The sequence below is a fragment of the Sabethes cyaneus genome, chromosome 3, assembly GCF_943734655.1.
Source record: "Sabethes cyaneus chromosome 3, idSabCyanKW18_F2, whole genome shotgun sequence".
Classification (NCBI taxonomy): domain Eukaryota; kingdom Metazoa; phylum Arthropoda; class Insecta; order Diptera; family Culicidae; genus Sabethes; species Sabethes cyaneus.
In genome coordinates this window covers 100,754,940-100,767,698 of record NC_071355.1, presented here as the reverse complement: position 1 = coordinate 100,767,698, position 12,759 = coordinate 100,754,940, and the positions used below count along the sequence as shown (strand labels likewise).

Below are 12,759 nucleotides of genomic sequence, written 5' to 3'. Positions count from 1 at the left end.
TAAACCTAAATCCAAGTTTTCCCGCTCAAAGCTAATGCGCACCAAGAAAGGTTCGCCAGCCACTGCGGGGGGTAGCCCCCCGTAGAGATCATCTCTATTTGGGGTTGTTTATTTTCGTAGATCTACTGACCTCTATTACGTTCCTTGAGTTGGGTCACCCCTGCGAAATGGTACTTTCTACGAAAAGATTTTCCGTGAAATGATACATCCCGCGTAAGGTTTTTCGCGAAATGGTATTCTGCGAAACTCTGCATTCCGTGTTATGGTCAACCGAGAATTGGTGTTCCGTAAAATGGTATTCAGCGAAATGGTTTGTAATGATGGCGAATATTTAAATGCTGTTCGGTTTATTTTATCAGGCTAAGCAAGGGGGGGAGTTGTTTTCTACTTTACTCTGAGGAAAATTTGTTGTTCTAAAACACCCATGAACTCCTCAGAAACTTGCAAAATTCGAGATTGTGACAAAGGTCATCCGAGATTCACGATTTATGTACAACACAGTTTAATTTGTGGCAATACTAAGTTTGTGGGGCAGCTAGTATACATATAAAAATGCTAACAACCGCATCGAACGATGTTTATAACAAGTCTGCTGTTAAGGATAATCCGCTCCCGGAGTTTACCATATGTGTCCAGCAGGCATATCGGCCTATATACCGCTGGATCTTCGGCTGGTTTCCCTAACCTCGGCAATAGCAGCAGCTTTTGGATTTTCCACCTATGCGGGAAGCTATCGTCTTCCAAGTATTTCTACAACACTGTCCTGAACATATCCGGGAACACTTGTATCGCTGCTCTTAGGGCCACGTTAGGAATTTCATCCGAACTGGGCGCCTTCTTGGTCTTCAGTCGTCTAGCCACTGCTAGTAGTTCATCGTTAGAGAGGGGTTCTGCACCGCACGGTGTTGATGGCCGCATCATGGGTTCGCGCCTCGTAAAAAGCCCCTCCACGATAGCCTTCAGCTTATCCAGGCGCAACTCCCTGGCAGTCGTAGGTCCTTTGACTTTTGTCATCACGATGCGGTACTCAATGTTAGCTTCGCGGCACAGTTCCTTGAATCAGTTACGGTTACTCAGCTTTATCTCACGTTTCAACGCAGCCCTGGCCACTCTGAACGCCACGCTACGCTCTTCCTGATCTGCTGCAGTATTGGCTCTTTGGACGCGTCTTCTGGCTTTGAGACAACTAGCACGAAGATTGCTAACTGCCTCAATCCACCAACAAGGTGGGCGCCGTTTTTTTCTCGGTTTCTGTTTTCTTGGCATGCTAACATCACATGACCAATATACCCGCCAACTGGTTTGAATTCAAGACCGATCTTCCGATCTGTCCACCCGGAGTGCCTCGACAAAAAGATCCCTATCAAAGACCGCCGTCTTCCACTTCCGCTCGTAGGTTCTAGCTGACTGTCTTATCATCGGATTCCGGCGGCTGATACTATATTTATGCGCCTGGTGATCGCTATGGGTATACCCTTCACAGACCCTCCAATTTATGTTCGGCATCAGGGATGGACTGCCAAAAGTGACATCAATGATGGATTCACGGCCGTCTTTACGAAAAGTGCTAACAGTACCTTCGTTGAACAATGCAACTTCCAGCTTGGCCAGGGCTTCTAACAAGTCATACCCTCTGACGTTAGTGCATCTGCCATCCCACTCCACAGCCCAAGCGTTGAAGCCTCCCGCAACGATGATTGGCCTTAGCCCGATGAGTTTCTCGATCAACGCGTACAGTATCTGGTAGAACTGCTCCAAGGTCCATCTTGGAGTTGCAATGTTGATTTGGATAGTCCCGAAACCTTCATACGAACTGGAAACCACCTCCTCAATGGGAACCATTGCCATTGCTGCTTTATCAGCTGTCCAGTTACCGTTACCGGGAGGAATTCGGTACGGCTCTGCAATTGCGACGTCGCACAACGACTCCGTTGTCGAATGCCATAACAGTCCCAGCACTTGAAACAACGTTCCATTTCCTTGGCCATACGAGGCTCTCAAAACACACTGACCACCCAACTTTAATTTTGCATTTCAGTAGCTTGGAAGCTGCTACCGCTAAAAAGACGAATTGTCGCTGTGTGCGCTCCGCCATAGGCCTTCCTCAGCCGGATTATCGTCGGTACGTCACCCAATTTGCACTGTACCTTCAACGCACTTCTCAACTTCTGTTCTGTCATGATATCGTCTAGGTCCCTACACTCGATCATGATTTCTTGGGAAAACGCTTTCACGTTCGCTTCATCTCCAAGTGCTTTGACAGCAAGCTCCTAACCGATGGATCTTTTTCCAGCTCAAAAAGCATCTCTCCCTTTTGACTCCGCCTGATTCTTACACGTTTTCTTCGAGTTCCTTCAACTCCGGGGCTTCTCGGTCTTTCCGGAGGACCGCTGCGTAAGAAACGTTGGCGTTCGCTCCAACAATTATGGCATCGCCCTTTATTCTTTCGCGGCAAGGCCTAGACTTCTTTTGCTCTTCCTTTCGCTGCTGTTTTTCCTTATAATTTACGACCCTACGCCAACCACTGCTTTCGCCCTGGCTCGGATCGACTTCTTCGTTATTCCTGGCCTTCGTTTGCTAGTACCTAGGCTTTACTGTTAGGCACATACTGTAAGTCACTGTGAAATTCTGACTATAATGCCCTGCTAACTCCAGTTATTAGAAATATTTGGACCACCTTTGATGAGTTTCTCTAAACTGTTTGTACATTTACATAATTGTTAAAATTATACATTGTGTTTTATTAGAGATAGAATTTTTTAATATTGGAAAATATTGTTCTAAGCAAATAACCAAATTAGTAAATAAAATTATAGAACCACCCTGATAGTCCACGACGGTGTGCGTAGATTGCTGCCGATGCTCGTAAATAAGAAGCTTTTAAAACTGCTATCTCGACTAGCTAACAGCCTGTTTCTTAAGTCCGACGCGGCCTACACACGACCCAGTAAATGAGTAAACAAGCTCATCTCACATTCTCATGCATACAAATAATATGTAATAGGGTGACGTCCACATCTTCGCTTTAGTAAGCTTTATCAACAAACAGTGGCGAATGATGTCATTTCTACTGTGTCAGCTAGTAGCAGATACCATTAGATATCAATTCTGGGCTAAATTTACATCAATAGCAAATATATTTAATCATAATACTTCAATGATAATCGAATTGTTATACTATTCCGATGTCATTCCAATGATCGTTCACATTTTTTGGGTCTAAAAGCCTGTTTGGTAGAAAAGCATTTGCCATGATACCAAATTAATCTAAAGTGTAGCGTAAAATATAATATTAATTAAAGTAATTTTGGAATTAAACAAGTAAAATATAACGTTCACGAAAACAACTGGAACACTGGGATAAAAAATTTCACATATATCTATGTTTAAAAAATGTAAATAAAAAACATACTTAAGGTGAAAATAACCCAGACACTCTATATTTCATGCTCTTTTTTCTCTGTCCCATCGCTTGTCAATTCGCGTAGCGGCAGTTCCATTTGAGCCGTTTGCGATTTCGCGACTCAAAGCATTAAGCGGTAAAATTGACTGGGGACAAGAACAAAATAAGCTTGAATCTAGCATATTTCAAGACGCATTTTCCTGTAAATAAACGAGCTGAAGCGCATTTAAGATTATTAAATAGTAAAACGTTCGGCAGCGCCTAAACAACAGTATTGTTGTGTATTTATAATTTTAAATATACCGACTTTTATGTCATTTTATAGTATTTAGTTACGTATTAGTGTGTAATTGTTAGAAAGTGTTCAGTTCACAACGTACGTGTTCATCGGTGGAGAATTTCAACCGTGGGTGTGAAGATAGATAGTGCAAAATATAAAGATATAGCTGCTATACGTTTTTATCAGTCGAAGAACAAATGTGTTATTGATATTTTTTATTGGTGGTATCGTAAATATGAAAAAAAAACGATGCAGTCGTATGACGCTTGTGTAAAAAAAATTAGTCGAAGAATCGAAAAGCATTTTTACAAATTTGTTCCTTTTGAAACTTTCAACTATGGCACATCTTATGTTATGTATTGCAATACTCTCGAGACGATTGACCTCGGTGAGATCGATGCCGGTTCTTGTGTATAATTTCTCAAGTGAAGAAACTTGCGTACAATTGTTTGTTTAGCTAATTATCAACACTTAACGAATCTTAATCGAATGTGTTAACCAAGAAACTTCTTCGTTCAAAGTGATTAGCAACTGTCCCTCATTCTGTCTGCAGTGCGAACTTTGTACGGTCTTCAAATTTTCCGCTACATGAAAAACCGAATTCAGCTAGCTCCGAACTTTATCTTCAAATTACCATCAATTATCTTTGCTGCCTCTGTGTTATCTTTCTGTACCGTTAAACGGGTGGTACAGCTAAAATTGCGATCGAATCGTTTGTACAACGTAGTTGAACCTAATAGTAGGTTGATTTTTCGATTTTTTTTCAAATTTCTACTTAAAGTATTGCTTGTACTGTGATTTGCCAAATAAATATAGAATGCCCTATTCACAACGTTTGTAAGAACTATGGTGCTATAGAAATTTTACTACCAGATTCAATTTCTGTATAAACTTGGAATAATCACCCTAATGAACAGCGTCGTGTGTGGTTCATTTGTTTTCCGAAGCAATGGCACAAAAAAAAATCTTTTAAACCATCGCATCGGCACTGTAATTGTCGTTATCAGTATGAAGTGGGCGAAATAAAATTAAGTGTTCATTAGACCGGCTGTAGACTAGCAAAAGATTCTATGTATAAACTATCTGTTTATCCTATACGTAATTCAAAACGTCGAAGCACCTGGTCAATACCTAGATTTTTTGAGTCGATTATTTTTAAAAAATGGGAAGTGGTTTCCTAGTGGTACCTAGTTAAATGGCAATACGGTTACGTTTAATTGATAAACTATATCCATTTTTGTGTACTTGCGTGATAGACTTTTTCATGGCAAATCTTGAAATCGGTACGCATTCAGTTAGTATTGAACTCCTGTATTTTAAGTTTCAATTTATCTGTATATAATGATCAAATTAGCAGTATTATCACGGGAATATAATGCTTATCTGGGAACATAAAATACTGATAAAAATGATTTTAAGTTAGCAATTATTATATTAAACTTCATTCTGTATCGTGCTCTGCGCAAATTTACTCAGTTATATTATTCCCATAAAAATTGTGAACAAGCACGTTAATGTCTTCTGTGTACAATCTAATACGAAATACAATGCAAGAAAAGTATCATACACAAGCAAAAAATATTTTTCGTTTGTGCAAAGTAGACACGTCAGGTTCAACATTCGAAATAGAGATGATTGTATATATTTGTATATTTTTTACGACATTTCGAGAAAAAACAACCCCGCATTATCTGTCGTAACGTTGGCATCCAGAATAAAATTTTGTATTCAATGTGAGAACCGTTAATTGTTATGAGCACCATTTCTGGACGCTAAGCTTTTCGTTTTCCACGCATGCAGAATTTTGAATTCCAATTTTGCTTTTACGTTTGTTTAACAGCACAATCGATCTGAAGAAGCGTAGGACAACACTAAGTTTTGCTTGATTCTTAAACCATTTTTTTTGTTTTCATACAAGGAATCACTCCGTACCAGGAACCATCGGTATAACAGACCACATAGTAGGAAATTTTCATTTCCATGTAGCCTGAGTCAAACACAATTATGGATCATTTAAGCACAGACAAACAGACGAGACACTCGCGTTAATTCCATCGTCCAATCAAAAACCACTCATTTTTCAAAAAAGCATGTTTCGCAACATGGCCACACCGCGAGTGTTGCTTCGAGTTTTCAGTATAAAACCATACAAATGTATAAAACCCTGCAAATGCAAGCTACTCCGCAACATGCATAACAGAGGGTGCTAGCGTGCTAACAAAATGTGTAGGACGATGGTTTTTAAAGGATTTTCTTTTATGTGTCATGTCAGTTCATCAGTGATTTTTAGCTTTAGCTGCTAATTTCCATTTGAATTTACCCAACGATTGATCAAATTATTAATGCTACTCATGCGTAATAATGTTCATCCATAAAGTAAAAGTAAGACAGTCCAATTTGAAAGGACCCATAATTGTGTGTGACCCATGATTGTGTACTGACTGTACACATATTCGGTTTTTTGTTCTGTTGAGTGAGGCAAATATTAATTACGATATCTAGCTTGACCGATTTCTTTCATATTGTGAACTTTACGTAAATTTTCGGCACAGATTTGCTTTTACTCTCGGATGTCAAAGGTCAATTATAATACTTTGCTCTACGAACAATGAGCGTTAATGCTATTTGTTGCTCTTTTTTGCCGAGGAACCATAAAATGTTGCTCTCTAGGTCACTAAACCAATTGTCTTAATTAGCGGAAAGCTTGTTTCGTTCTATTATGCGTACATAACGTGTTGGGCATTTTTCAATTTTATCGTGTAAATTGAGCCGAAAAATCTTAGAATTTCATGAAATTTTATTCCTAAGCATTTTAGAACAGAAAACTTATTTCATCCCATTTAGAGGCAGACTACAATATTCAGGAATAATGTTGAAACTATTTGCTCGATACAAGTTTTTAATATCAATTCGTAGCTTAACAATTACTGAATATATGCGCGCATGTTGTTATTAATAAAATTGTTTTTAAATATGAGCCTATAGGCTCAACAAATGATGAGCTTGCGGCATATATTTTAATCTTGTCGATTCTATTTTTTGCTATGTGCATTCTATCTGCAGATAACAAGCGACTATATGATACAAACCATAACACATATACAGCAATCCCTCGAATAACGCGAAATGTCGTGGAACTTTTGGTGAAAACTTTACGATAGCGTTATTTTTTTGTCCCGGAGTTATGTCTGAAAAACTGCTGGTTAGCAAGAAGCAAAAAAATGCATGCATGCAGTTTCGAATGCAACACACAATGATCAACTGCAGAAATCTTTAAGAACTAACGAAACAGACTGTATATAATAATTTCACACTTAACAATTATCGCTGGAATCCAGCAAAATTTTACTCAGCAATCAGCAATCCATCCAGTAAAAGAACACTAGCTGGTTTTACCAGCAAAACAAAATATCAACAGTTAACGTACCTAACAATTCTTCGAAGCTACAGTTTTCATCCATCAACAATGGACTGCAATTTTCGCCCATGTGTTATTAGTTTGAAAAGTAATATTGTCAATTGCAAGGAAAACTGTACCATCCAAAGTGCGATATCACTCATAAAAGTGCTATTTTGCATTAAATCGTTTCGGTATCTTCGGCGCACTTATTGCTTGGAAGATAACGAAAAAGTGCGCCGAAGATACCGAAACGATTTAATGCAAAATAGCACTTTTATGAGTGATATCGCACTTTGGATGGTACAATTTTCCTGGCAATTGACAATAACAACACTAATTTCTACCTCGCGTGGTTTGTAACTTTTGACAGATGAATCGAGTTGCTGATGATACAGTAAAAATAAAATGACAGTTTCATTCAAATCACATTGACATTTAAATCATTTGCTGGATTTCAGCGAAAAACTTCATTGCTGGTTTACAACCAGCTAATCGTTTTGCTGGATCGAAAAAGCAATTTTGGTGTGAATTAATATTCTTTTGCTGGCTCAAATCTTCTGAGGGGCACATGCTTGCTTGCTTGCTCCGTATATCGCCAATATTTTGTTCAACCAGACGCATAGATATGTTCGATAAGGCGAGAATCTATGTCAGAAAGGTGTACTACATTCACTCTCAGATAGTTTTTACTTGACTTATGAAACTCATTTTGATTCATAAAAATATTTTTGAAAAATTTTCCAATATACTCTCGGCAAAATGATAGATTTTGTAAATTGATTGGTTATTCCGCAGACATACTTATCGTTGATGCAAACATTAAAAACATACAACTTACTCAGTAATGTGATAACCATGTGTGCGCTAAACGTCGAACGTGCCGACATGATGTGCATTTTTTCTTTCTTCGAGAGCTACGAGCTCGAAAATGCGCTGTAGATTTTCGGTACGCTTTATATACCGTATTTTTGCCGGTCTGTATAGGTGCCGCAGACTGAATTGGCAGGTCCCCCGACTGATGGATGTGTGTATAGTGTTTCCTTTTGCTTCTACTCTAATTCTGTAAACAAACATTTACCGATATAAATAAATATCATTCACGTCTGCGAAGAGAGGATCAAAGAATATATTAATTTTTGGAATCTGCATTGCTATGCCTGACAAGGTAACCAGTAGTCAACGATCAGAGTATTGAGCTAACGAAATAGTGTCAAAAAGTACAAAAGGAACAAGTTTCTAATGTGTCGATTGTTTTCGCAGAGAACGATGAGTCGTGATTAAGTAAACAGAATTCGACACTTGTTTAAACTCCTTACCATGCGGGTCATTGGTTTGGTTTAAAGTGCTGCAGTACGCATATTATATCGTGTGATAAGATAATGTTTCGACGATTTTCTTTATTCGATAACTCGCCACCGGTTTCAAACGTGTCGGTTGCAAAACAACGAATTTTACCTCCTCTGGGCCATTCAAAAGCATCGAATAATGAGATCATCGGTGCATCAAACATGAACAACGGTCTCCCGGAATTACCAAGCGTTCCGGAGTTCAGAATCCCCCCAAAAACGAGTCCAATTACAATACGAAAAAGTCGACATGTAAATGGATCGATACAACAATTAGCTGATACTCCATCACCCAAAGATCTACCGCAGCAGCGATACCAACGTCATTCGACTGGATCCGCGCCAAATCCTGCACTTTTGCAACAGCACCTCCATTCTGCTCAAGTTTATTTAAGTTCGAATCGCAATAGTTTCGTGCTACTTTCCAATCATGGAAGCAATGTCACTACAGCTAGAAATCAATATAGAACTAATCGTTCTATTAGTAGTCCAGCATCACCATCACAACCGCCCGGCCCATTATCATCCTCGCTACCGAATGCTCCCAACAACAAAAATAATGCCGGTTACCGATTTTCACCAACGTGGTACGCGCGATTCAGCTACTCGCTGCGAAAGACTATGTTCCGGCGTTCGTCCAGCGTAAACAACAACAATAATGTAATTCTACACTATAAATTTTAAGCATATAAAATGTCTCATTTTGTACAACCATTTTTACATTTCCTGATTATTTAAGAATTTATTTAACATCAAAGAACATATATCTGTCAAAATATCACGCTTCGAAACCAATTGGCAACAGAACACTAATTTTCTGCTTTGCACGTTTTCTTTTATCTTTTTACAGCTCCCTGTCGCTGATCCGTTCCTGGAGAAGGTCAACTTGTCTGATTTAGGTAAGGAAATAGTTTTACTTTTCAATATTTGAAAATGAGTTTTTGCACCAATTTATCTCAACTAAAAGTGTTCAAAAGTATGTTCGTGAACATATTTTATATATGGTTTTACGATGGAGTAAAATTGCAACGAAAATTTAAAGCCCATGTTTTTTTATTGCTACTTCCTAGTTACATAAGGATAAGGTAAGGCCTGAGTGATATTTACCACGGCTGATGGAAGTTGTAAAATGATGAATGAAATTAACGTGTGTTGGTCCGCTCGATTCGTTTAACAATAACAATTTATATTTCATTCATTGTTGACCTTAGCATAGGCTAAACTGATTGCAAACATCAATGGAACTGGGAATAACTGGGCATCATTCTCATTATGCAAAATTCAGTAACTCTATCTATTGATGAATTGATTACAATAACTGCGCCGATCACGTCCCTTGCAATCAAGCGTGAATGGCAAAAGAACGTTTGTTTAACCTTTGTTGTTCTAGGAATCATATTTACATCTGTTCCTCCGCAAAGATAGCAGGAAAGTGTTTCGTTAAGATATTGAATCATTTTTATTACAGTCTGCGGGGAGTTAAAAGTCCTCGGCTTAAGAGCCATGAATGCTAACCAGTACACCAGGATTGACCCCATGGACCATATTTATTTAGCTTAAGTATATAAGCAAGTAAGAGTATTTCGTCAATGTCGAACGGGTGCTGATGGTGGCCCAAGGGTTACGCAAGACAGGCGAATCATTGGGCCCAAGGTGGGTACGAATCCGGCAACAGTATGCGCCCTTGTAAACTGCTTCAATCCGGGAATCCCTTAGCTTGGTACAGGGGAAACGAACTGCGAACCTTGTAAGTGTTGTGTCAATTATGCTCACTTGCTTAATTTTCGTACCACAATATTGTAAATTATTGCCCGCTGGCCGTGGAGATTCGAAGAGGTACTAAGAATGGTTCCGATAGTACTTTACGCAACCGGAGTAGTATACAAGTATTGCTCGAAGACCTAAGGGTGCTGAGGGTAGATCATGAGCTAGCTGCGTTGCAGTAATCAGCGATTACTGTGCAATTACGGCACTTGTATCAAGACGACAAATATATTTCAAATGATAATGCTGTGTGTTTAAATTTTATAAATCCACCATTTGTAAATCCGTTTCCATTTTGTAAATCAACCGAGCCTAATTCTCCTTTAACAACACCCCGGGGGCCGAGCCAGTTTTCGTATATGCGAAAAATCTTACAAAAAAACATTCTTCAACATACGTTGCATGTTGGAAACGGCTTTTTTGGTACAATTAAGTTTCTGTCATGCTATTAAAAATATAGTGAAGTACGATGTCCAGTATTGCTACCTTGTAGAACACTAAACTGATGAGTTTAGCGATGTTTTTTATGTTCATTTTACATAACATGACATGAATTACCGATTGCTTTCTGCATTATCATCTCTTTAAAGAGTTTTAGAATACAATAATTGGTCGCCAACATATGAAACGATAGTAAATCTTATTTACGTTGTTATTGCCCAGGTATCCAATAAGCATAAGTGCAAATGCAATGCTTATTAACATTTAAGTCACCTTGAATGCTGCTTAAAAATACTTTGGCAATATATACGACTACTTTACCGCTAACCCTCTTATAATTCTAACAATGATTATTTACAGCTGATTACTTATATTTAGTAACAAACAAATTACTGACAAGAATTCGTAAAGAGTTTTGAATGCCAATTCACAACAACTAGGGATGCAGTCAACGCACACTTGAAATAAAAGGATGCTTTCCAGTTACCTGGATAGTCAAATGATCATGACACATTCATTATAAAAGAAATATATTCCTGTTAGGAAACAATTGAAGCAGATAAAACCAGCAGAGTGTCATTTTGACACTTTTGCGCAGAAAGCTTATTATGTAATATTAAAACGCCACAGTTTACGCAGCCGACGTGCTAATGTATACCGCTTTTACCGCGTTTACAAGAACTTTTCACACATTGTGCATGGCGCATGCGCACGAAGTGCTCTATACACCACTTCCTATTTTATCGTGTGAATATGTTTGTGATTCTATATGCGAACGTAACGGTATGTAAACAAGATCAGCCAGCTAGCTCAGCTTCCTTCCGCACTCAACACTAGAGGTAGGGTAATTTGTCAATGGATGGTCATTCGATTGATTAATGATTTGTTTGCCCAAACTGCTGCGCACTTTTATGTATATATAATTAAAGTTTCTCAAGAAAGTACATTATTCGAAGACATCTTCTAAAATTTGGCAACCGATATAATATTCATTGTTTTTATAGCCACATGTATAACGATCGAATTTTTGTAAATTGCCCTAACAGGTCGTAACACACACAAAGCTAAATTACTAATTTTTACCCATGCGCGATATTCGCGTGAAGATTTCCTTGATGAACAAGTTCGGCCAACGATCGTGCGGTGACCAACTATTGTCACATCTCGTGGAAATATCGTCTCGTATACACTAGATTTCACTAGTGCGAGGGAAAATGCTACTCTCAGTCGGTGGGTGGGGGTAAACTCAGGAATGACGTATCCTTCTTCGGGACGAACTGTCAGCAAAAAATTTGCCGTTTGCTCGCCCAACCCAAGATTATCTTTAGTTTGACTTTGACTTTCGCGGGGAATGAAAATCGTTTCGGGAATCAACGCAATCTAATCGCGCCAACGGAGAGCTCTCGGTTATATCTCGCGGTCTCAGAAGATTAAAGTAGTTCTGTTTCGCGCGTGTAGAACTTTACAGACGGCACCTACGTACTACTTTGCGTTCTCTTTCTGTAACTTAAGCCCAATGTGCTGGAATGTTTTGACAACTTATTTGGACTAACCAAATGCATCACCGAAAATTACGATGTTGCTAAAATGTCATTTAGTCGTGTTAACTCGCAATACTCTATAATTGTGCAATCAACGTTCTTTAGCTTGATGAAAATGTTCTCTCTGCTATTCATGCGAATTTTGCTCGTTGATGTATGCCTATCCAGTAACACTAAACCATCAGCATGAAGCGAAAAATACCAACTTCGAAGACTAAAAATAAAGGAGGCTTGACAGCAGCTGACACCCCTCTTCTAATTTTTCCAACCACCGTTGGACATTCATCAAAACAGTCAGACTGTGACGCTTCGCCTACGATAGAACATCACATCTGGCTAGCGATTTCAAACCGATAAACGAATTTCACCGATAATGAAATGGAATATTCAGACATTTGTGCATTTGTCATACGCGAAAACGTCATAGTTTGTGGTTGTGCGAATGGGAATTACTTCCCACATTTTTTCGATAATCGTCATTTAGACTCGTCATTTTAAGATGAAAACGAGCGCCCTATTCTTCTCTTTTCCTTATTGCGAATTTTCTCAACATGAAGGACATAACATCAATTGACGGCGTCAAT

General features: G+C 38.7%; 1 protein-coding gene across 4 annotated transcripts in view; it reads left to right on the top strand.

The window, feature by feature from the left end:
- The window catches only part of LOC128742240 (uncharacterized), a 131,290-nt gene that overhangs the window by 105,752 nt on the left and 12,779 nt on the right, over positions 1 to 12,759 (top strand). For all 4 annotated transcript variants that reach the window (XM_053838535.1, XM_053838533.1, XM_053838534.1 and 1 more), the window contains one exon: positions 9,280 to 9,328. In XM_053838535.1, coding sequence (XP_053694510.1) covers positions 9,280 to 9,328 — 49 coding nt within the window. The remainder of the gene's footprint in view (positions 1 to 9,279; positions 9,329 to 12,759) is intronic.